This window comes from Physeter macrocephalus, chromosome 16 (genome assembly GCF_002837175.3).
Source record: "Physeter macrocephalus isolate SW-GA chromosome 16, ASM283717v5, whole genome shotgun sequence".
Lineage (NCBI taxonomy): Eukaryota > Metazoa > Chordata > Mammalia > Artiodactyla > Physeteridae > Physeter > Physeter macrocephalus.
In genome coordinates this window covers 70,914,080-70,940,094 of record NC_041229.1, presented here as the reverse complement: position 1 = coordinate 70,940,094, position 26,015 = coordinate 70,914,080, and the positions used below count along the sequence as shown (strand labels likewise).

Sequence of the window (26,015 nt, the reverse complement as noted above, 5' to 3'; positions counted from 1 at the left end):
TTGACATCTAAAGATGAATTGTTTCTGTGGCAAAGGGGTATGTTCAATGCAACTCCCCAGATATATGCAAGTACATCTTGGCAGAACTGTCTAGTCTAGTGTTAACCTCCTCTAGTGAAAGACAGATGGGGAAAGGAGGTAGATAAAAGCAAGATTGTGATTCTAGAAGATTTCTCACAAGCTAGGTTTGTTTTTTTTTTAAATTATCTCTCTCCAGTGTTAGGACTCCCTGTATTAATATAACTAAGTTGGGTGAAAAATTAATTTTTGTATTGTATTTTTGAACCTCTCCAGAATATGAGAAAAAGTCCAGTGCTTATTAGAGGTAATTAGTCCTTTGGGTCAATGACTGCTCAGAGGACTGCATGTTCGGCTTATCCCATACCTATATCACGGTTATTTATCAAAGGTGTCCATAAATGAAAATGACAAAACAGACCAAGGACAGTGTGTCTTTCAAGCACAAAAGCACTTAGCAGATTCCTGGGCCTCCAAGGCCTAGCAGATTTAACCAAGACTTTTCACACAATCAGGTGAAGAGGGTCAGGCTAGTCAGCAGATGTCCTATTCAGATAACAAAGAGAATATTTTAGTGACAATGTGAGAAAAAAAAAAAAACAGCAAAAGGGACACAAACCCATGAACCATGTCTCCCTTTTTGCTCTGCAGAACTCAACCTCAAGTCTAACAAGGACGTTATCTATATCCTTGAGCAAATATGAAGACAAATGTACATATTTAGCAACAAGTACACCAAAATAAAATACTTAGAGGAAATCAGCATATTATTTTTAAGTAAGATAACATATCTGAACTCTCGATAGAGATTTAAGAAAAACACAATGACTGTATGTTGGTATTCTAGTCTCACAGAAGGAAAAAAAGGAGATGGAAAGATTTTTGCAGTACTGCTGAGCAATTTATCCTTAATTTCATTTCTAACTTAACATTAATATCTATCTAGCGAGTCTAATTTAATTACATAAGATATAGAGAATGTATAAACAAGAGATAGTTATTAATATTCTAGGCTGTTCTATTTCACATCCCTGAAGAGGTCAAAGTATTGTCCTGTTAACCAAGCTAACTTCAGCGTTTGGTAAAATCACTTCAATTCCTATATATGATCCTTCATTATGCCCACTTCCTCAAGTAAATATATTAGAAAGCCATAATAATGATGACGAGAACCCCGTAATACTAAAGAAACCAAGTTGGAGTGTGGTTTTGACCTGGAATGATGGGGGAAATGACTGTTCCTGTTCTTTTCAGGAGTCAAGTTTAAAGAAAGAAGAATAGTTTTTAGTTATCTTAGGTCACATTTCAACTAAAAAAAAAAAAAGCTGTAAGTGAAGAAACTTTACAAAGGCACCGTTAAGTTATTGGAGTGGAAGCACTGTGGGAATTAGTTAGACCAGTTTAGACATTATCCAACTTACTTTCCAACCATCTGCATCAAATATGCTTCATTAAAACAGAACCATATGGAAAATAAGCTAGCAATTAACACAGCTTCTGCACGTGCCTCTAATACAGTAGATTTCAAACTTTTACTGAAACTGACTAAACTACTTCCATGTTGCTGCCATGCAGGACTTGGCAGCAGTCCCTAGACTTGCCTCATCCTCCACACCAGGCCATTTCATGATATTGCCATTATTGAAATAGGCACATATGAAAAACATCAAGTATTTTGTCACTTTTCTTGCAGCTGGTATCAGCCATTAAAACAAACCCAGGTACATTGAAACAATCAGCCTCTCAAATGACAACTAATACTACATGTACCTGGCATAGGGTTTAACTATCTAAGGAAAAGGCACCTAAGACGAAAGGTTCCACCAACTCCCCAAGCCATGCTACCAAGAAAGGCTACATCTTCCCTGGGAAGGCTCTTTTTTCTAAGTTACTCATTCATAGCATGTATCATTTTCTGCTGCTACCACTCTAATCCAAGCCACTACCATCTCTCATCTGAACACCTTTGTACTAGCCTCCTAACTAGTATCTCTGCTTCCATACCTGCTTTTCTAGCCTATTCTTCTCATAGCAGAGGGATTCTTTTAAAAATGGAAATCATCTTGCTTCTCTTTTAAACCCTCCAATGGCTTCCCATTTCACTTAGATAAAAGCCAGAATCTTCACCATGGTCTAGAGGCCACCAACAATCTCCCTAACATTATCTCCAACTTCCCTTTTACTCTCTCACTTGGATCTAGTCACACTATTGGTAGCAACTTTTCTTTGAACAGTCAGGTACCTCCCACTTAAAGGCCTTTCTGCACATGTTTTTCCTCTGCCTGAAAGTTCTTCCCCCAATAATTTGCATGGCTTGCCTCACCTTATTTAAGTTTCTGATCAAATGTCTCCACATCAGAGAAGCCTTCTCTGACAACCCTATATAAAATAGCATCTCATCACTCTCAATAAATATTGAGTAAATGAATGAATGAAAGCAAACAACTAGAAACAAGATCCTTGAAAGCAGTTATATAGAGTTAAATAGAACAAAAGCTCAGGACAAAGCTAGAAAAGAAGATGTGGGGCATACTGACTGTTTTATGTTTCCCAGGAAACAGACTTGCTAAGTCAAGGCAATATGCAATGCAAGAAAATTTCCCGGCCCAGGTTGTAGTGAAAGCTGCTGTGGAAGTTAAACCAGCCAGTTTTAGAGTCAGAGCCTTCTTTTTCTCCTCTCTTTTGACCTATTCTAGTTTATAGCAAAAATTTTTTAACCACTTAGTCTGTTCTTTCTGAGCTCTATTTCCCCTTCCGTTATGTTTTTTCTTCATCCCCCTTCCCACCCCCTCGAACTGCACTGGCTAAAGGCTGGGTCCCTTATCAAAACCTTTTCTAAGAAACAATCTGAGCTCTAATTTGCATCTGAGTATACAGGATGTGGTTAAGAACATGGACTTTGGCGTTAGATGCACTTTGATTCTAATTCATTCTCTCATTCATTCATTCAGCAAGTATTTACTGAGCATCTACCAAGGGCCAGGAACTGTTCTAGTTGTTGAGCATACAGCTTCAAACAAAATAAAGTTTCTGCCGTCACTGAACCTCTATTCTGGTGGGAGTGGTAATGGGGATGGGGAGAGACTGTAATAAACAAATAAGCTCTGCTGTTTCTCAGTAATCTGATCCTGGGCAAGTCACTTCACTTCTAAGCTCCAATTTCCTCAACTGTAAAATGGAAACAACAAAAACTACTTAAGACTATTTTGAGAAATAAAATAATTTGCATATAAATGTTAGCTCTCGAAGCTCTGGCCTCACAGGCAATCTTCCAGTTCCTGGAATACAACATGCACCCTCCAACCACCTGACCTTTGCATATGCTCTTTTCTTTGACTAAAATATTTTACTTCATCCCCCCAAACCCAACCCTTTTATTTTTTTTTTAATTTTTATTGAAATATAGTTGATTTACAATGTTGTGTTAGCTTCAGGTATACAGCAAAGTGATTCAGTTACACACATATATAAACATATATGTTCTTTTTTAACATTCTCTTCCATTGTCCTCCCTTCCCCTTTGGTAACCATAAATTTGTTTTCTATGTCTGTGAGTCTATTTCTGTTTTGTAAATAAGTTCATTTGTATCATTTTTTTAGATTCCACATATAAATGGTATCATATGATATTTGTCTTTCTCTGTCTGGCTTAATTCACTTAGTATGATCATCTCTAGGTCCATCCATGTTGCTGTAAATGGCATTATTTCATTCTTTTTTATGGCTGAGTAATATTCCATTGTGAGTAAGTGTGTGTGTGTGTGTGTGTGTGTGTGTGTGTATGCCAAATCTTCTTTATCCATTCATCTGTCAACTGGACACTTAGGTTGCTTCCATGTCTTGGCTATTGTAAATAGTGCTGCAATGAACACTGGGGTGCATGCATCTTTTTGAATTATATTTTTTCCAGATATATGCCCAGGAGTGGGATTGCAAGATCATATGGTAGCTCTATTTTTAGTTTTTTAAGGAACCTCCATTATGCTCTCCATAGTGGTTGTACCAATTTACATTTCCACCAACAGTGTTGGAGGGTTCCTTTTTCTCCACATCCTCTCCAACCTTTATTATTTGTAGCCTTTTTGATGTTGGCCATTCTGACTGGTGTGAGGTGATACCTCATTGCAGTTTTGATTTGCATTTCTCTAATAATCAGCAATGCTGAGCATCTTTTCATGTGCCTTTTGGCTATCTGTATGTCTTCTTTGGAGAAATGTCTTTTTAGATCTTCTGCCCATTTTTTGATTGGGTTTATTTGTTTTTTTGATATCCAGCTGTATGAGCTGTTTGTATATTTTGGAGATTAATCCTTTGTCAGTTGCATTGTTTGCAAATATGTTCTCCCATTCTGTAGGTTGTCTTTTGTTTGGTTTATGGCTTCCTTTGCTGTCCATCCCTTTTATTTCATCATTATCTATTATTCTTTAAAATCTTAGCTCAGGGACTTCCCTGGTGTCTCAGTGGTTAAGAATCCACCTGCCAATGCAGGGGACACAGGTTTGATCCCTGGTCCAGGAAGATCCCACATGCCATGGAGCACTAAGCCTGTGCACCACAACTACTGAGCCTGCACTCTAGAGCCCGCAAGCCATAACTACTGAGCCCATGTGCCACAACTACTGAAGCCTGTACACCCTAGAGTCCATGTGCTGCAACTACTGAGCCCATGCACCACAACTACTGAAGCCCGCGTGCTCTAGGGCCCGCATGCTGCAGCTACTGAGCCCGCATTCTGCAACTACCGAAGCCCATGCACCTAGAGCCCATGCTCTGCAACAAGAGAAGCCACTGCAATGAGAAGCCTGCGCACCATAACAAAGACTAGCCCCCACTCGCCGCAACTAGAGAAAGCCCGCGCGCAGCAACGAAGACCCAATGCAGCCAAAAAAAACTGAATTAAAAAAAAAAATCATAGCTCAATCTTCCTCAGGGAAAACTTACTAACTAGGTCAATTTTAACTACATTTGTTCAGAATCACATACAATCACTGTTTATTTAGTTGTTCATTCATTCATCCAAGACCCCATCATCTTTTACTTGGATTACTGCAAAGATCTGCTAACTAGTCTCCCTGATATAGTCTATACTCAACAGAGCAGCCAGAGTAAAATTAAAATGAAAGTCAGATTATATCACTTTTTGGCTGAGAAACCTCCAATGGTTTCCCATCTTCCTCAGGGTAAAAACCAAAGCTCTTTCAGTGACTTAAATCCTTCACCCTCTCATCAGTCACACCAGACAGCTACATTGGCCTCCTTACTACTATTCCTCGAATTCATCAAGTTTACTCCTATAAATCAGGACACGAGTTCTCACTTCCTAGAATTCTCTTCCCCTATATATCTGCATTATTTTCTCCTTCACTTCCTTCTGATCACCTTATCTATGAAGCCTTAGAGTATTTTACATGATAAAACAGCAAATTCCCCACCTCAGCACTCCCTATCTTCTTATCCTGTCTGATGTCTCTTCATAGCGTTTATCACCTTCTGACATACTATATTTTACTTGCTTATTTTTACTTTTGAGTATATTCCCCACCAATTCCACTAGAATATAAACTTAATAAGAGAAGGGATTTTGTTTTATTCACTGTTACATCTTCATTTTCTCCAACAGTAACTGGCACATAGTAGACACTATATCTAAGTTGATAATTGCCATAAAACAAAGCAGACAGATTTCTAAAATAAGCAATTTATACAGCTGGAAAATTTTTTAAATAAAAGTGCAAGTCATCTCATAATAACTAGGCAAAATCCCAATGCCCTTTGGGAATTTTATTCTAAACTAGAGTTAAAAAAAAGAATATAAAAGGTAAAAAAAAAAAAGTGCAAATATTCAAATTTATAAATTAGATGAAGAAAACATGAAGAAGAGCAAAATGGAACAAGAGATTATAAAAGAAAAAAGAATGCACATTTTCACTAGGAAGCATATTAACGTTAATTATTATTGTTGACTTAAAATTACTAAATTCCTAGTGTTTTACTTGGCTCACTATGGCTCAGATTTCATGTGAAGTATACATCATAGATAACTCCCAATTTCTTACAGTCTGCTGAGCTATGTAAGGCATTATATTTTTTCCTGTTAAAAACATTAATGGTCCTCCCCAGTTAGTATCAAGCATTTCCTACATTCTAGTAACCATTAAGTTCTCTATAAGAAATAAGGGGGCTTCCCTGGTGGCGCAGTGGTTGAGAGTCCGCCTGCCGATGCAGGGGACGTGGGTTCGTGCCCCGGTCTGGGAGGATCCCGCGTGCCGCGGAGCGGCTAGGCCCGTGAGCCATGGCCGCTGAGCCTGCATGTCCGGAGCCTGTGCTCCGCAACGGGAGAGGCCACAACGGTGAGAGGCCCGCGTACCGCAAAAAAAAGAAAAAAGAAAGAAAGAAGGTGTGGGATCATAAAAAGGAGGGAAAATAAAACCATATAATATTCAGAAACAAGGAAATAGTGCTGTTTAGGGATTTTCCCCAGAAGTCCCCTGGCAAAATAATTACCACCAAATCTTATTAAGAATACTTTCTCTGTATTCAACTGGCACTCATTTCATAGAGTTTCATGTCACCTCCTTCATTTTCCATCCCTCCACTCCTACCAAGTCACAAATACAGTTATCTTCAGTTGATTGAATAACAGAGATGAATAATATTTAATTAGCACAACATCATTTATGACAAATATTCGGGCTCCACCCAGTGACTTAGGAACAATGAAAAGACATCAGTACCATTTTAAAAGTGCTTTAAAAGAGTTCAGAACTCCAGTTTTTAACTCAAAAGCATATGCCAAGTTAACTGTAGTCAAAAGTAGATTTATGGAATTTTCTCTCTTTAAGCCAAAGGACACAAAAGTAATTTATAAATCAAACTGCAATAATGTACAAATTAGCTGTTTACATGTTGTTACTCTGAAGAGTTTTAAATTTAAAACAAATGAATTTAAAAGTTCAGTCTTTAATATCAGAGTTATTTTAGATGTACTCGTGATACAAACTGCCTTAATCAGAAATCCAGTTTTATACTTGCCTTATCTTTTTTTAAATCTCAGCTTTTTACCAAGTTATTTTTCTAGGACAGTGGTTCTCAATCTTTGCAGTGATTAGAATCCTGTCTAGAATTTGTTTAAATGAAGATACCTGGGCTTCTAGAGATTCTAATTCAACAGTTTGGGGAAGGGCATCAAGAAACTGCATTGTTAATCTAGTTATTTATCCAGTTAGTTAATTCAGTTAATGGTGCTCAAATCATACTTAGAGAAATACTGATCTAGAAAGCCTCGGTAGTAGCTATTTTCTACCCATTCTTAACAGACTACTCTTCTCCCATGAATTCTAGAGCCCAGTACATTTCATTTTACATCCATAATTCAAATATTAAAACCATTTATTCAATAGATATTCTGTGAGGGCTTGCCATATGGCCAGCTATAATGTAATATTATAAGGCTTATAGGACTACATGATTTCTGCTTCAGAATTCAAAAATGACACGTCAGGCCCTTTAAAAATAATCATTCTCTCCCTATAGAAACCTCTTTGAGATAGGTTGATCTGCCAAAGCTAGACTAATTAAAATTTTCAGACTAGCAGTATTCATTTCATTTGAAATAAGAGAGAGGTGATATTTTTGCCTTCTTCCACCCTGAAAATGTTAACAATAGCAAATAGCTTTTTGTCATTAACAAAACATATCCACTCATTATTTTTCTACTGTTTGCCCTTGAAGACAGTTTTTAAAAGTGTGAACACTGATTATATCGACTGAATTATAAATTATAACACTGAACAGTAAATATAATTGTGAATATCTGATATGTAAGACATCACACAAGAAGGTTTTGATGTAGGGATGAACTCTAAAACTTATGGTATATTAAAAGACTTTATTGGGTGGGTCAGCCTGGCTTGGAACATGACATAAAAATGAAATGAACTTTCAACTATCAACCAATGGATCATCCACTTGCCACTTCTAGTTATATTTTGAGTCATTGCTATATTAGTTCTATAAATACATAACATCTATCCAATTGAATTATTTTATTATATTTTTAAAAAATTTTTGGTTTCTTGTTATATGCTATTTCACCCACCTCCTAACCTCAGGAGACTTAAGAAAAGTCATTTTGCTTAACCAAGTTAATAAATTTATGCTGTCTATTCCCCATTTGGAGTAAGCATCAAATCATTGAGCAATATGAGCAGGATGGAAAATGTTGAAATTGCGTAACAGTAATAGAATATTTTGAAACGGATAAAGTAAAGTTTATAAGCTATTAAATGCCCTCATCCAAAGTGCCTTGTATATATGTTGTGGCTAAAGTTCAATTGCAAACTAAAATTTAATAAGTCCCAATCACCTACAGGATAGTCTAAACCCCTTAATATGACACAAAGTCAAGATTTTCACCATATATGTCCTTTCAGTCTTAGGACCTACCACTTCCCCAGAAAAAGTAATAATGGTTTAATAACTTATTTGATGCTTTCCATTTGCCAGGCACTATTGCCAGGCAATTTGCGTGGTAACATTATAAATAAATACTATTAGTTATATTTTAAAGTAGGAAAACTGAGGCTTAGCATTTTACCCATGTTCATAAAAGTCACATAAGATGGAGCCAAGATTCAAATTCTGGTCTGTTTGACTCCAAGTACATGCTCTTAGTCACTGGATATTAGCACATCCTCTTCATACCCCCTCATTCCAGCCATAGTAAACTACATCATAAATCTTCACATATGCCATGACCTTCCATGCCTTCATGCTTTTGCCCATATTGTTCCTGCTTCTGGGAATGTCCTTTTTAAATCTTATCCCCCCAGATTGATTCAACATTCAAAAATAATTATTAAAATGCTCATTTTGTGTCTGGCATTGTTCTAGGCACAAGAGATAGAATAGTGAGCAAGACAAAGATTTAGCCATTATGGGGCTTAATTTCTTTGAATTCCTACTTTTCTATCAATACCTGACTATAAGTCACTTCTTTGATAAGAAATTTCCTTTACATCTCTTCTTGTAAAATTAATTTCTTCTGTTTGCTCATAGCACTTTATATAAACCTTTATCATTGCCTATCATATTGTACTATAATTGTTTATGTACCTATTTCATCTCCCCCTCTAACCTATGAAGCTTTTTGACATAAAGAAGTTTTTCCTGTTTAGATATGTATCCCTAGCATTTAGCAGAACACTTGGTTCATAAGCAAGTACTCAAGAAATGTTTTGTGAGTGAGTGAGTTAATAGAAAACTACATCAAATACTTGCCTGAGGTGCCAGATTATATTTCTATATAGTCTATATAAATTAAACATTAAAAATACTTGAAATAAAAGTACTGTAGTTTAATGTATAAAAATTAGTCACAGAAAAAGCAGTAGTCACAAATGTTTAAAGTTACATTTACATCTTACCTGGGTGCTTTTTAGTGTTCAGGTTATATTAGATATTACATTAAACATTAGACAATAACAATCTAACTTACATTTTTGAACCAGCTTCCATAAGTATATAACTATTATAGAGTCCCGCTGTCCAATATGTAAGATAAAAATCAGTATTCATCATAGTTGAAACGTAAAGTTATTATTGAGAATTCATCCGCACAGCTGATGAAATTACAAGAATTATTTCTTCAGTGTTCTATTGCAATAGGAAAAAAAATAACTATTGATTAAAAATGAAGACATATGAATACCAATAATGGTGCAGAGTACAAATAATTTGTATAAATATTTATTTCTGTTAAAATCACATGATTTTAAATGTAATCAAATTTAATTTCTTCTGAAGAGGGTTATGGCTTTAAGAACTGAAAAGTTAAACTTAGAAGCCCACTTTACACTTTTTTAATTGATTGCTTTTATATATTTTGCAAATTCCAAATTATCTTTAAATTATCTTTATATAATGATATACACATAAAATACCAACCTGTAGGCTAACAGCCAAAGCATAATATCTGTATGCAAGTTTCCCTTTAAGAATATGAACTATGTAACAATACAGTCTATTAGTTCTATAGAATTTTAGATCTAGAAGGGCCCAAGCAGGAAATCTTTTTCGACACCTTCATTTTAATGATGAAGAAATCTGGTGTTGAAAAGGTGAGATAATTAGCATTTTTGTTAGCATTTTAGTTGTCAGTGAGTCCACCCAACCCCCACTGCCAGAAAAACAAAAAAAAAAGTCTTTTAAAACATTTGTCATTGTTCTCTTCCCTCATACCTCAATCAAATAATTTAGTTGTCAGACTAGTTCAAGATCTATTGATTATTCAGCTTTTGTTATTACTAAACTAAACAAGCCAAAGGCACACAGTAAGAAAGAGAACCATAAAATATTTAAAATAACTATGAAAACAACAGTTAATAAGCAACCTCTGGATCATTGAAATAACCACTAATCATATTAGAACTAAATTAAAATACGCTATTTTTGCCTTCCTTATTTGATTTTACCATTCCCCAGTTTTAAAGCTTCAATCAGCCAATCAAAATTATTTTACGGCACACTTAATACATGCCAGCACTTCCCTAGGCATTATAGGTGACCAAAAATATTTGAGACATAATCCCAGTCCTTAAACCATTTGCAGTACCTGACCCCAAACCATCTTTCTAAGTGTTTCATAACTTTCCTATATAAAATCTCTTCTCGGGCTTCCCTGGTGGCGCAGTGGTTGAGAGTCCGCCTGCCGATGCAGGGGACACGGGTTCGTGCCCCGGTCTGGGAGGATCCCACATGCCACGGAGCGGCTGGGCCCGTGAGCCATGGCCGCTGGGCCTGCGCGTCCGGAGCCTGTGCTCCGCAACGGGAGAGGCCACAACAGTGAGAGGCCCGCGTACCGCAAAACAACAACAACAACAAAAAACTCTTCTCTTAAAAACAATGCCCTACTCTACACTCGTGAAAATACCTTGTATTTCTGTTCTGCATGCCCATTAAGTCTAGTCATGCCTTACTTCCCACCTAAAATGTTTAGTCATCCCTTATAAAAAACTTACCAAGACTTCATAGCCCACATCAAATTCAACCTATCCCTTAAAGTCTCCTTTGATCTCATGTTTGGCATTTATCACACACTGGCTTACATTCTAAATCATTCATATATTGACCTTAGTTTCCCGCCAGATTATCATCTCCTTGATGCAGGGACAATTTATGCTTCTCTGTAAACCCAGAAGTGCTCCCCATCTTTTATACTCCATAGCACACAGATAAAATACTAATATCTGTATGGCATGCTGGAGGAAGCTCTGAAGGATAATGGTGGCTAGAGGTCCTTGGCCCATACTCCAGGCACCGCAGACTCTGTTGACACTCTAAAGCCTAGAGGAATAAATACCTTGAAACATTTGTAACCCAAACCACAAACTCTGCACAGCACACTAGTTAGGAAGCTGTGCCCCACAGCCCCCATCATGGTTCTAGGTTACTGAAGGTACTCAACAAGTATTTCTTGAATTAACATAATAATAGCACATGGAGCACATTGCTTGCATTGGGAGACTAAGTGAGCAAAGTAGGTGACAGGCCTCAACTAGACACAGCATGACAAATGTTAGTTTGATATACCAAAGACTCCAAGTTATCAACGTTTCATTTGCAAAATTAGTGAATGAATACTACTATAGTAGGAGAAACGTGCTTAAAAAGTACCTCAGAGCTGTATTAGGTTTAAAAGATAAAGTAATACATAAATACCTACTGTTGGGTTGAATTGTAACCCCCCCGCAAAAAAGATATGAAGTCCTAACCCCCAGTACCTCAGAATGCAACTTTATTTGACCATAGTTACAGATAAAAATTAATTAAATGAAGATGAGTTCATACTGGAGTAGAGTGGGCTCCTAATCAGATATAATTGGTGTCCTTACAAGTAGACAGACATGTGAAGACACAGAGACACAGGGAGAATACCACAGGATGATAAAGGCAGAAATTGGAGTCATCTTTAGCAACCTGTATAGTCTACGGTCTAAGCTAGAACAACCGAGTCTTTTCTCCCCAGTTTCCAGCAAAAAGAAGCCCACTTTTTCCATCAGTCTAGTATAATGAAAAGCTAAGACAGAGAAGTCTTAAGTATGTTCATTCCTGTTCATAATCTAAATCTGACAGCAGCCCCAGTAGATTGATGGAAAGAATAAAATTCTATCTAGCAGCTGAATGGTCAGCAAAAAATATGGGTATTATTAGTGCTATTTATCATAATAATTATTTACTACCATTCCCATTTCTCTTATGTAAGTTAAAATTTAAAGAGAATGTAATAGATACAAAAATAGATAAACAGACAGCCTTGATTACAGCCACTTCAAACACAATTCTACTTCTTTTATTTAAGTTTAATTGTATTTCTATCTTCTATTTTAAGTAGGATCTCACGCATTCATTTTCCTTGTTAATTATAACAATAAATGTCCAATATATAATGGTATTTATCAACGGCTTACTGAAACAAAGGAACTGTATCAGGGCTGACACAAATGATTGACCCTGATTAGAGAAATGTATGTAATAGCTAGTTTTACAATAAAGATTACAGATAAAGGACCAAGTATCAGAAAGTTCTTTTTTGTTATTCCTCTAAAAAATACTACATAGACCCTCTATGAATAAGTCCAAATGATCCAAATAAGTAAGTCACACACCTCTCATGGCCAACAGTACCAAAAAATAGCTTTAATCCTTTATTTCTCAAGGTATAGCTATTTCCTTCCAGGCAGAGTTCAGAATTTGAGATTCCTATTCCACAAATTTTATTCACAAACTGACTTTTCATGCTATCATTCCCCATATTATAAATTGAATTTTCACAACTGAAATTTACAGCAGACCAGCAGAGTGTATAGTAGTCTTTTCACAGCAAGATTGTCCCAATAATTCCTACTCTATGTAATTTCAGTTAAAGCTGCTAACCACAGGCTATAATTAAGTTAACATTCAAGACTTTACTACACTTCTCTATAAAGTGTAAACACAAACTGGTATTTCTGAAGTGTGTGGATTCTCTTTCATTCATACAGTTGAACTATCCATGGCACACTTTAAGTTCCATACATAGACACCAAGCGCTGAAGGAAACAGGAAACATTATGTTAACATGACTATAATATCGATGAATAAAAAAACATAACCCCAAGGCTAAGCTGCCAAATAAGTAGTGAATTAATTTCTGTAAAGTACTCCAATATTACAAAGGTGTGTTGAAAGGTGTCTGCTCATGTTTCAAATTAAACGCACTGCTGGTCAGCATTAGCACCCCAGCTTTGAACACCAGCCACTTGCCTATAACACTTCAGGGGCTGGGAAAAACGGATTTGCTGTTCACACTGGAATAATTAGAACATGTCAGGAAGAATTAATTTCCTCATTTTTCAAAAGGATACACAGAAATTACCATGTTATTATATGACAGGGTCCCTTGGAGAATTATATTAAATTTAATTTCTAGCGCAGCCCACACAACAAATTAAAGTCATAAATAAGATGGAAAGAAGCGGGACGCAGAGCATATGTTTATGGCAATGAGTGAAGCCAAGGGACCAGAAACAACTATCTTCATTTCATTTTATTTAAATCAGCCAGACACTGTGTATCTGAATGACAGCACTTGTTAATGGTGCTGAGATTATAGGCTCCTTAATTTTAGAAAACAGAAGCAGTCAGTCAAAGTCTGAAATAGTATATTTCCTACAATGCAAAAATTAGTATAAATTTACTTCCCTTTCAAGTCCATTTCTTTTTGTCCTGCAGCAAGTTTAATGGAGATAAACTTATTTTTTATAATACTGTTTCTCTATTTGTCTTTTCTTTGGGTAATTTTCTTGGGCAGAAAAAAATGAGAAAAGTAAAACAGAAGAATCACCAGGATAAGTGAAATTTACAAACATAGTGTTTGTCCAAAATACAAGCTTCCTGCTCCATACTGTAAATACAGCTACCAATTCAGAGCTGAGAGGCAAATTTCTCTAAAGAAAACTTTGTTTTTCATATTAAATTAAAAATGTCTTTCTTACACTGCCTATCAAATTGGAGTGAAACTGCTAAGGATATTGTTCAAACACTCTAAAAGCACTAGACTTTTTAGCTATTCATTAAGCCCAAATATGTGTATGGAACAGAAAGGATTATAGAGCCCACTAATAATAGAGCCACTACTCATGGCCAGAGACCTCTCTGCTACCTACTGCTCCTGCTTAAGAATCTTTCCTGAAGTATCACGTCTCTCCCCCTTCCATCTCAGCTCACCATGGGCAGTCAAGAAAAGATTCTCACTATGGTCATATCTTCCACTCTGAAATCAGCCTAAGCCCAGTATACAAACATTAATAAAACTTTAATAAATGTATTATAAAATATTAATGATATTATTGATTCCCTCCTTTCTCCTTGAACATATGTACACTTTTATTTGTTATTTAAGTTATGGGTAAAATAACCAGACTAGAAGAAAGTACATATGACTCTCTTAATTTTTTCCTGTATACGATAAAAATGACTCAAGGTGCCCTAGAGAAATTTATTTTCTTGCATTGAGAAGTCAGCACCTTCTCTAACATTTAAGGCTGGCATTTTAGACCCATCAGAAATCCAAATGCTTCAGACACCAATCATCAAAACAATTTATACTGTGTTATTTACCCATTCAAAATTTCTTTAAAATAATAACTATATTGTCTTTCAACATAAAATATGCTCCACGTATAGCAAATGCAAAAAAATATTATGGACTGATGTTTAGAAAACTATTTAAAATTACTGAATCAAAAGCAATGAAAAAACTGCCACAAGAGTCATTGATAATTTAGCTAACTATTCTCTCCTTCCAACATAGATTTAATCTCCACATATTCACCTACAGATTCTAAATCATAAATGTTAAGATTACTCATAGGCCCAGAAACATGTTGGCATTTTATCATGCTTAATAACTGCAGACATTCTTAAGGTGAAAAAGGAGGTTGTACACTTTAAGAAATGACTGTCATGAAACTGAGCACTCCCTTGGGTGCAACAAACTTTAAATAATTTGTGAATCAATTAACTGGCGACTCTCTTCATAACACAGATTTCACACTCCCAGGTCACTGCATTATCAGCCTGATATGAATCATAACATTTTGGAGAAAAGTTCGTAATTGAAATCATTAATTAATTTAACAGGACTTTTAGTTATGCATTGCATTAAACAGCTGTAAAGGAGCAGAGATTAATTAGTTGTTTCTCTGACAATTTTCACTGCTGCTATTACTTGGTGGAAAACTTTTCAACTTGTAAAGCACATCATGCTCTCTATAATCTGGCAGTGACCTACCGAAGCAATTTAAAGTTAAAAGAACTATAATTTCTCTAAAACGAAGCCTGGAACCTCTGAGATGTTTCTCTGGAAGAAAAAAAAAATTTTTTTAATAACATTGTAAAGCCTGACCTTCTCCTTATGTGAAAATGAAACCCACATCTAGAATAAAGTCATAAAAGTGTACATCATAAGTAGCTCACAGAAATGAGGAAAACAAAAATATACCCAGCTAACATTTTCCTGAAGCTAGAGAGATGATACGCATTCACGTTTTGCATATTCTTTTTCTCTTAAAAATAGAAATAAAAACTATTAACCATAAATAAAGTGTATTTATGTTACCACTCAGTGCTTTTACTTCTTAGGATTTAGAACTATTTGACTGACCTATAAGTTGTCTAGCAAATTAACTGGCTGATAAAGTATAGGTAAGTTCAAAGAGCAACTCAAAAAGGACTACTTTAAGGAAAGGTGACGAGCAATTTTTTCAATACATCATTCCAAACTGCTTTTGTATCATATCACACTCTGCACAACTTCATCACTTTAATAGCTTAATATCTCATTTGCTATATAAAAGGCACTAAAAGGTATATCATGGGGATTCTAATAAAATGGGTAATTTCCTAGAAAAATGCCCATCTTACTGAAATTAATTAGTTGGAATAAAACATTTTCCAGGTTATATCAGGAAATAATCAACTGTGCCATCAAAAACTCTTATTTTCAACCTAATCCCTTTCCCTATCCCTTCTGCCCCATATGTGGCAATGATATTGAACTCTTACAATTATTAAAACATATCAGGCCCTTTCAATGTCTAGATGCTTTTACAAATGCTATGCCCTCAGCTTAGAATATTCTTTCTATCTCCACATCCCCTCTAAGTAACTCCCTATTATGCCTTTAAGAAGCAGCTCAAATGTTAGCCTACTCAATGAAGCCTTCCCCCAACTCTCCCTGGCAAATTTCAAACTTTTGTGTATCTTATTTCATTTATATCTCAATTCTGAGTCTAATATGTTATTATAATTTCTCTTTTTACCTGTCTCTCCATTAGATTTTTAAGCTACTTAACGGCTGGGCTTTAGTATGCTATTCACATTTAAATCTCAAACATATCTATCTGGGACATATTAAGCCCTCAGTAAATGTCTGTTGATTAAACAAAGAATGAATAAATGAACATGCACATATTTATTTCCACATTTCATTTCAATAATATTTATTGAGCGTCTGTTATAAATCAACCACAGTGCTAGATGCTTGATGAAATCTCCACAAATTTTTTAAGTTAAAAAAAAGATAGCTCCTCTATATTTTTAAACATGTAACCTCATCTATTTTTTTAGTATTTTGTTTAAAAATTGGTAATTATTATCTAATAAAACTTGGAGTGGGACATCAAGAAGTAGAAACTTTAGGATTTTAGGATATCTTTTGTCATCAAAGACCCTTTGCCTCAAAAGATCCCTTTCCCAAGAGTCAAATTAAATGAACATGTTAAAAATAGTTGATGCCTGTGGTTCTACCAAGACTCCCCTATCTAGACAATACACATGAAAGTAAATTAGAACAAGAAGCGTTGCCTCACTTGAGCAGAAGAATGAATCTTTGTCTTTTCTGAGATACTTGTTATAAAGTCGTACTAATTACAGAGCCATTTCCTCTTTTAGATGCATTATTTCCAATAATTCACTATGGAGGTAAGGCAAATGGTAATGGTTCATATCTCATCATTCACATTTCTCACTTGTATTTTTATATCTCATTTATTTCTCATTTCAGCCCATTATAATGACAAGAATAAGTTGGCATTTTCTTATTGTCCTTTAACTAAGAATCTGGCAGTTTTGCTTTTTTAACGGGGTTGTTTGCTGATTCCAAATAGTTTATCTAAATATAACTGTCACCTCAGAGTTCTTGTAATAATTGAGATAACATATCTGTAGGTACTCAATAAATGTTACTTCTCTTTCGTTCCTCTTCCCCTGAAACACCTAAAACCCTGAGAACACATCCTAAAGCAGACTGTGTGGAACCATGCTGACACTATGTGCACAATTCACTTCCACTCTGCAGATATTTATTTTTTTAATTTATTTTATTTATTTATTTATTTTTGGCTGCGTTGGGTCTTTGTTGCTGCGCGCGGGCTTTCTCTAGTTGCGGCGAGCGGGGGCTACTCTTCGTTTCAGTGCACAGGTTTCTCATTGCGGTGGCTTCTCTTGTTGCAGAGCACGGGCTCTAGAGCACAGGCTCAGTAGTTGTGGCACACGGGCTTAGTTGCTCCACGGCATGTGGGATCTTCCTGGACCAGGGCTCGAATCCGTGTCCCCTGCACTGGCAGGAGGATTCTCAACCACTGCACCACCAGGGAAGCCCCACTCTGCAGATATTTAATGGAACTATTTAATAAGAAGTTAAAGATAGTAAAAAAGTGAAGCATGTATCTTTGTTAGAAATAGGTGAATGGACAAACAATGAAATTAAGAGTGATAAAGAGCAGGGCTGAAGTCTGCTTAAGTAAAAGTAGAGATTGCTAGTAATGTGTCCACTTTCTCTCTGCCAATTCCTCCTTCTGACCAAGGAGACTGACCAAGGTTAGACTCAAAGCCCAAAGCATAGAATAAAACAAAGTTAACTTACACATAGTAATCAAATTCATATTTGCTGCATCTGCCCCATCACAAAAATCCATTTATTTTAGTTAATTTTAAAGATACTTGACCAGTGGTGCTTTAGGGAGGTGATATCTTGACAGCATTTACATGATCCTAAGGTCCAGAAGAATCTTGAATCAAGAATAGAATCCATGTCTAAAGATATATAAGCTTGGATTCTACCTAAAGATTCAATTAAAATATATAAACAAGACAAGAGTAACATTTTACCTATTACTTTAGATTCAATAAATCAGAGAAACTGTAACATACAATCCACCAACTCTGAGAATTCTGACCCAACTAATAGTGAATTGTTGCTCTCCTTTGTCTCAGATCTTATCTGAATATATATATGCTTTACTTCTTGTTCTGCATCTCACTCTACCAACACACTCAAAATTAGCCCATGATTTGTATATTTGTGTGTTTGCCCAACATGGTTGCAGCCAGTGTCTGTGAGTGTTTTTACATCTTCATTAACAAACCAAATCTGTCTACTCACAGCAGTATTTTAGAGTTTTATCAACATATCTCAATCATATATCTATTACTGATCATGCTCTTATTACACTCTACCGTCACTGAAAGTACTTCTTAACTTCCTCTGGACTTCAAAGAATGTTTTTGTTGTAGTATCTTTGAATCCAAGTTCCTCTTATTCCACTTTGTCTGAGTACCCTTGAAGAGGCTAGTTTTAGATTCCTGACCTTGAGTTCAATGAGGCTTAGATCTAGCACACCTGCCTGCTTTCAAATTCTCCTCTGGGATAGCATCACATAGCAATTACATATTGAACAAGTCCATCTCCTTGTATAAAAGTGTGTCTGCAAAGGTTCATTTTTAGTTAGTGTGGCAGAAGTATCTGGGTCAATGCCAATTTTTAGTATGGAATCTTTGATTTTCTCTTTAATGGTCATACAATGACCATAGACACATTTTACTCCCAAGAAGATATGTAGGAAGCAACATTTCAACAGTTTCCAAAAATAAGACAAAAGATTTCTTCTGAAAGTGTATGTTTGGTTTATGGGAGAAAGAGAGAGACGCAAGTAGGTAGAAAGGATGTTATTTTTCTAGATTATCAATTTAATAAACAGAAACAAGGTCCATTTGCACCTTACCTAGAAGATTCACGAATCTAAGAGAATGAAGGTGATAATGGAGATTATAAGGATTGTACGTAAGAATGAAAGAAGGGGCAGAGGAGATGAGAAGGTAGAAAGGAGAGTAGCAGGGACAGAAGGGAAAGTCACAGGAGAGGAGAAGAGAAGGAAGATAGCAGAGAAGAGAAAGAGAGAATGGAGGAAAGAGGGAAACTGTCTAGTACTAAACCTAGGAATGTGGCAGGGGTTGGGGACAGGGAAGAAAATGTCATAAGAGCCAAATGTACCCATTATTTTTTTTCTAAAACATTTCCCCTTTCACAGAGATTGAAAAAATGAGGTAAGTCAACTGTCTTCACAAATACTAATTCTTATTTGACTTAATTAGTTTCATGGAACCGACAGCCCCACACCCTGCTTAAGAATTTCAATGGTCACATTTCTGCATAGTCAACGTGATCCCAAACAATTTATCCAATGTATTACACATATAAACAAGTTTTTCTTCAAAACCAGGCAGGATGGTCATTTTTTCCCTCTGTTTTTCTGTCCAACAAACATAGTTATTATAGAAAACGAAAGGAAAATTCCACTCTTCATTCGTGTTTGAGTTCCTCTGGCTTGCTAAAATATCCTGGTCTGTAGCATAAGATGTCATTCCATGTATATCTATTTCTTTTTTCCTTAAAAAGAAGACTTTTACAACATTCAATTATATAAGATTTAAGTAGAACAGCAAGCTTTTATATCCATGGCTCTGGAGAGGTGTGCTTTTTTTCTTTCTTCTGTTCTTTCTATTTTTCTTTACAGAGTAAAAATTATTTTATCAAGAAGTTTCAATTTACATTATTAAAAATATGTGGTGACCACCATCACAAGTCTGCTTTTCTTTGTGATATATATATATATACTCTTCACAAAAGTACTTAACGTTTTTTAGAGGTAAAATTAAGAACGTATTAGAGTTGAGGGAAAAAGCATGGTCATGAAGACAATCTCAAATTTGAAATCAACCTCTATCATTTTCTGTTACTCAAGAAAGTTGATAGAACACTCTGAGTCTCAATTTCATCAACTATAAAAATGGGTGTAATAACAGTTTCTACCTCACAGGGTAATGAGGATAATTAAATAATAAAATTCTCATGGCAAATATATATAAAGCATTAACACAACATCTGGCACAATTAAGCACTTAGAACATGGTGTTATTAACAGGCTATATATGCCACTAGTGGAGTACAAAATTTATCTTTCTAATGATAAACAGGCAATGGAATTAGTATCTTGTGTAGGAGACTCAGGTGAAGACGCAGGTCTACAATGGTAGACCTGTACATCAACTATGTTTCAATTAAAAAAAAATCTTAGACCAAAGAACATGCAGATCAAGACTTTTTTAAAAAGTGCTTACTTTAATGCAATATTTTTCAAACTATGGAGTGAATGAGTGATAAAGTAAATTTTCTGAGTACGAATCAGCATTTTTTTATTAAAAAGGAGAGAAGGGAACTGAGGAGAGAGGAAGCAACAGAAAAAGAGGCAAGGATAGGGAAGAAAGGAGAAAATAAAACACATCGCACATATTAAAGATAAGTATTGTTCATGTAAACTTTTTACTTTGGTTATATTAGATTGCATACTGGGTCAGATTAGAAATTCACTTCTTACTCTGAATCACAGTCAAAAAAGTTTAAAAGCCTGCTAACTTAATGGAAACTAGGACATGTGAATCCATGAGCTTTTGTATAACAGGAAAAGGGCCAACCAACCATCTTGCTCATTCAAAGCTTTCTCTAATTCATGCAGTGTAGCAATTGAAGCCATCTAGTGCCCTTCTGGGTATCTTGTGATATCTTCTTATTTGAAATACTATAGACAGAAGTAGCTACCTATCAGAGATTATCCCAGGGCAAAAGGGTAAGATTATATGGCTTCTGGATAACCAGTCTAGCTCTAGGATCATGAAGCATGCAATGATGTAAAATGAAAAAGTTAGTAAAATTAAAGGATTTAAGATATTTTTCACATTCAATAAATTCAGGCACTTACAAATAAAAGATTGAGGAAATGACTCTTCTCCTAAAAATCTGATGGATTTGTAGAATAACTGGACAGCATAGTGCCACCCAGTACACTTTACTTAAATAAACTCAGTAATATTTATCTCCCCTTTTGCAAGATATATAGGGTATGTGTGGGTTTGGGGTGGCAGGAAGGGACAGAAGTGTTCAAGAGGAAGGTGCATATAAGTGGTTGTGTTCACTTCAGTCTTATTTCAAACCAAACCAGTATGGTGGTCAGCTGTCAGCCAAAGAGAACAGGGGCAGGAACAGAACCAATCAAGCGGTGTTAAGTAACCCAGTCATTCCATAGAAATCTGTACAGCTCTTGTTCTCTGGCAATACAGCTGGCAACAGCACAGCAGTAATTTGAGGGGTTTTCTATAGGGTGCTTATGAGTTTGATTTCACTGTTGGCTTCTTGCCATTGCAACCTATACACTGGGTAGCTCTGTTTGTGAGTTACCCAACTATGTGCTTGGATGATAAAGAATCGGATTTTTCACTTAGTAGGCATGAAGTCAGCTGAGTTTTCACTTTGCCAAATGTGTCTTTTTTTTTCAAACTTCCCAGGTTAAGAAAAATACATGGTTTATATTGCCAAGCACTTTCTCCCTACACTTTGAGCCATGTATTTCTTTGGGAAACTAAATTCTATTTTACCCATAATTCATCAAACTGTTTTCTCTGACAACTTAAATCTTTAGAGCCGTTTAAAATACCACTTCTCTCATTTTCTCCCCACTACTCTCCTTTTTTCATACTTTCCCCTTGGCAATCAAAAAATACATATAGTTTGCCAGATTTGAAGTAAAAGGGATGAATATAAGTCAACTGCTGAGATTCAAGATGATGTTTTACATGTGACCAAATAAACTTTCCATTACCTATTTGCACTTTCATATGACTTTCTTTGGATACTCTCAAAGGATATAATATAGTTAAACAGTAATGTTATGTAAACAGTTGCCAGTGCATGGCAAATTCAGGTTTTGCTTTTGGGAACTTTTTGGAATTTCTTTTCCCAAATATTTTCGATCTCCAGTTGGTTGAATCCGTGGATGCAGAATCCTCAGATAAGGAGAGCCACCTGTATTTAATTTTGAGTCAACCTCAGCTGCTTCCTATATGCATATATCACTTCATCTTATATAAACCTAATTAATAATACATTCCAAAACTGTTCTGATATTAGAAACTGAACTACTATCACCAGTGCTACCATTTAAAAACCAAAAGCCAAAATTATGGGACTGGGGTGGGGGAGAAAGTAGAAGATATACAATGAAAATACTTGGAATATACTGTAAAGCATAGTGAATGGGCAGAAGTATTGATCTTCTCCACCCTTTTGGCTCATCAGTGTCAAATTAGGAAATGTTCCTTCTTCATTCTCAAAATATTTAAACCTCCAGTAGGATGCCCTTTGCTTGTAAACAGATATACACCTTCATGTCAGGGTCATCCATTCCCTCTTACTTCAGCCAGAATACCCAGTTACTTTCTTTCCATAGCTAGGGACAACAGGAAGTCCTCCCAAATTCCATTTCAAGGAGTGTTTCATTTCCACTGTTGTGCAACTGGCAGAGCGGAAGTAGGAAATGTCAAATCCCACCATCAAAAATTGGTCAAAGGAATGTTATTGAGGTTAGATTTCAAAATGAGATTTCATACCAAAACCACTCAACAGGCAGTAGTCAGCTACTATAGTACTCTCAATAGTATAATTCAGCCATATTATAAGGTTAAATGGGTTTCAGTAGGTTGCACAAGTAATCAAATCACCATCTATAACACATTTTCTATAAAAATATCCATTCCAAATTCCAAACAACAAACTTTCTGAACTTCTCCCATTAGTTAGTTGGAAATTGCCTACAAATACATCCCTGTGTATACTTCAAAGAAGTCTTTTTGTGATATAGATTAAAAAATACTAAAAAACAGGTAACTGACTATTAGCCTTTTTTAAGTAGGTCATATGCTTTACAAAAGGGTAAGCACAAATTTGAAAAAGCAAGAATTCAATGTGAAAGTTATAAATTACTTCCTCATTTACTATATATGAAGTCTGGGATTTTCAAATACAGTACCTGGAAGTATGCATGAAAAATGATTATTAGTGGCTATAACACATTGTTAATATGATGACAACAAGAGTTGTAATCATGCCAATCCTATGAATTAGGGGTAATGGGGAAAATACAGTTTCTAAAACTGTATGTATTATTATGTTCTCCTGAATATAAGTGATGCAGATGCTGCCTAAAAATACACACAAAGTTTCTAAGCTGAGGGCACTAGGAAAGTAACACAACTTCAAGTCAACCCATTCTCATAAAAATTTGAGAGAAATAACTTAATCATCTGTATAACTCAATACCTTCTTTTCATATATGAGCAAGGCTGTGTGGATCCATAAAAATGTCATCTGAGCAGAGCTTTGAACATCTAGCATCAGAACTTCTTATAAAGCCACCAAATGTACTGTACTGATATGCCTAAATGATCTAATAAAAGCCAATTTCAAATGAGTAAGAAAAACGAGCCTGCTATAAAAAAGCAAGCAATGTTCACAGACAAAACCTGGATTCAAAGGAAAGATGGGTGGGCATAAATTATGTAAGTGTTTATAGGAAATAACACATGGATTTTTTGGTAAAAATTAGAATGGAATTTCATTTGTTTAAGAAACTGGGGGGAGGGAGGAGAGAGGGAGATATTAGGCTTTCTCCTGAGGTAGCGCAAAGCATAACTGAATACATCATTGCTCTCTTACATTTAACATAAATAAGATATTGAGACTTGCAGTATGAAGTCAGAAGTACTGCCTGTAACCAACTGCACTGTGACATTCTCATTCATCTGCTGAGCCTGAAGTCCCACTGCAGCTGAAGACTTTGATGACTCAGGACTTCCAAACCCTCCCCCTGAGCACGCTGCTAGTAGACACCACAATGCACAAGCTCCTAACTCATTCCTCACCCACCCCCCTCTGCCACCAGTAATCACTTTCTTTACCAGCATGCTGTCCTTCAGACACAGAAGTTGTGCATTACAATCAGAGCCTCGCTAACCATCTCTGTCAGTTCAGCTGGATATGGAAGATCCACTCATTCAGTTGCACCCACTGGAGTAGTTCCTCATTCTGGGTACTGTGCATTCTAAACAACTGTGAGGTCTCCGTGGAAGAAGCATGTTTAAGTGGTATGTCCTTATTGTTTGTGACTGGGCAAAAGTGTCAGTGTATGTGTGTTTTGGGTAACATTGTGAATGTGTATATATATATATATATATATATATATATATATATATATATATATATCTGCATCAGCATATATCCAAACATCTGAGGGTATAAGAGCTGCATGGAACTAAATTTATCATTTTCTTCTTTAAGTACGTAATACAGACAAATAGCTACAGTTAATATATAGCATTTTATAAAATAAATCATTGTATTTGTGTAGAGGAACTTAACAGGACCATAGGGCAGGCCTCTTGCACATCAGTTGGGATGAGAGGGGGGAACACCGTGTTCTTTCTCTGCACCAAAACAACAAGTTAGAAAACATATCTGTCTGGAAAACATTATCTCAGGTTTTGCCAAGGGAAGGGGAGTTAGGGAAGTTGGCGGTTTCTTATCAAGAAAAACTGACAGCAAGCCTTCATATTAGACTGTATATGTCTATCCACTAAGATTTTACAGGAATGAGAAAAGTATTCTTACCAAGAAAGTTAAGTTCAAATGAAATGTTGTTTCTCAAGAATGACTCTAAAGAAGATTTGAAGTTTTCATCAGTGGTTCTAAGAAAACAATTTATAGTGCCTTAAGTGAAATAAGGGTAAATGGCATTTCATTGCAATGAGCTGCGATGGCCTATATGACTTGAACAGTACAAATGAGATTTCCTGGGATTTTGTTTTCCCTTACAAAGGAAAACAGGAAGGAGAATTTTTACACAGTGATGAGGCATAAGGCAAGAAATGGACATATAAATAACCGTTAGCTAACTGTAAAGGATCCCTGAAGAAAGGGAAGAAACCCAGGAGATGTGCACATCAAATAAAAATGGAGAATATGGCTATATTTCAGCTCAAACCAATATTCCCTTTTCAGGAATCATCCCCTCTGGCTCACTGCCGACAATCCATAGATAGCATATGAGTGATATAAGTTCATAAGATAAACAGGGATGTTCCACGGTGGGTAAATAAATTTGTTTCCACTGAGATAATTATTCTTACCATGTGTCACTGCTCTCATGGCATGAACAGGACAGGTGATGACATCCTATAAAATGCAATTTTTATTCCTATAAAAATATATCTCGTTGTCAGCATTGAGATATATAACTCATTCAGCCCTCATGAATTTTTTTTTGCTCTGAAGCGATGAGTGAGTTTTAGCTTTTATTGTTGTTCTTGTTTCTTGTCTTTTTCAAAAAAATGCTGTCAGCTGTGCAATACTCTTAAGACACTAGGGGGAAAAAACGGGACTGTCATCATCTTAGGCTACCTGGTCCTATGTAAGGATTACATATGTTATTATGTGGGATAGCTGAATATAACTGTTTTACTTGAATTTTTTTAAGGTTAACATCTGCATCATATAATCTCTATGCAATACCTGTAACCTCAAATCAAAGCACTCTCCCAAACCTCATGTCTTTTCAGACCTAACCTAGGCAACAACAAGAAATCACAAGCCTTTGTACCAACAAATAATTTTTCCAACTATAATTAATTAGTACCTTATTCCAAAAGCATATGAATACTTACAAGATGGTTAATCCTCATTAAAAACTAAGATTACATGACATAATTACATGTAAATAAGAAAAATGAAT

The 26,015-nt window shown here is 35.7% G+C and overlaps 1 protein-coding gene across 7 annotated transcripts in view; it reads right to left on the bottom strand.

Moving 5' to 3' along the window:
* LOC114487977 (transcription factor SOX-6-like) overlaps positions 1-26,015 on the bottom strand; it is a 317,754-nt gene that overhangs the window by 167,121 nt on the left and 124,618 nt on the right. For 3 of the 7 annotated variants that reach the window (XM_028501028.2, XM_028501029.1, XM_028501030.2), the window contains one exon: positions 9,515-9,672. The exons of the other annotated variants lie outside the window; for them this stretch is intronic. In XM_028501028.2, the coding sequence (XP_028356829.1) occupies positions 9,515-9,597 (83 nt within the window). In that variant the 5' untranslated portion in view covers positions 9,598-9,672. Of the gene's footprint in view, positions 1-9,514; positions 9,673-26,015 lie in introns of those variants that run through there. 7 annotated transcript variants of the gene reach the window in all.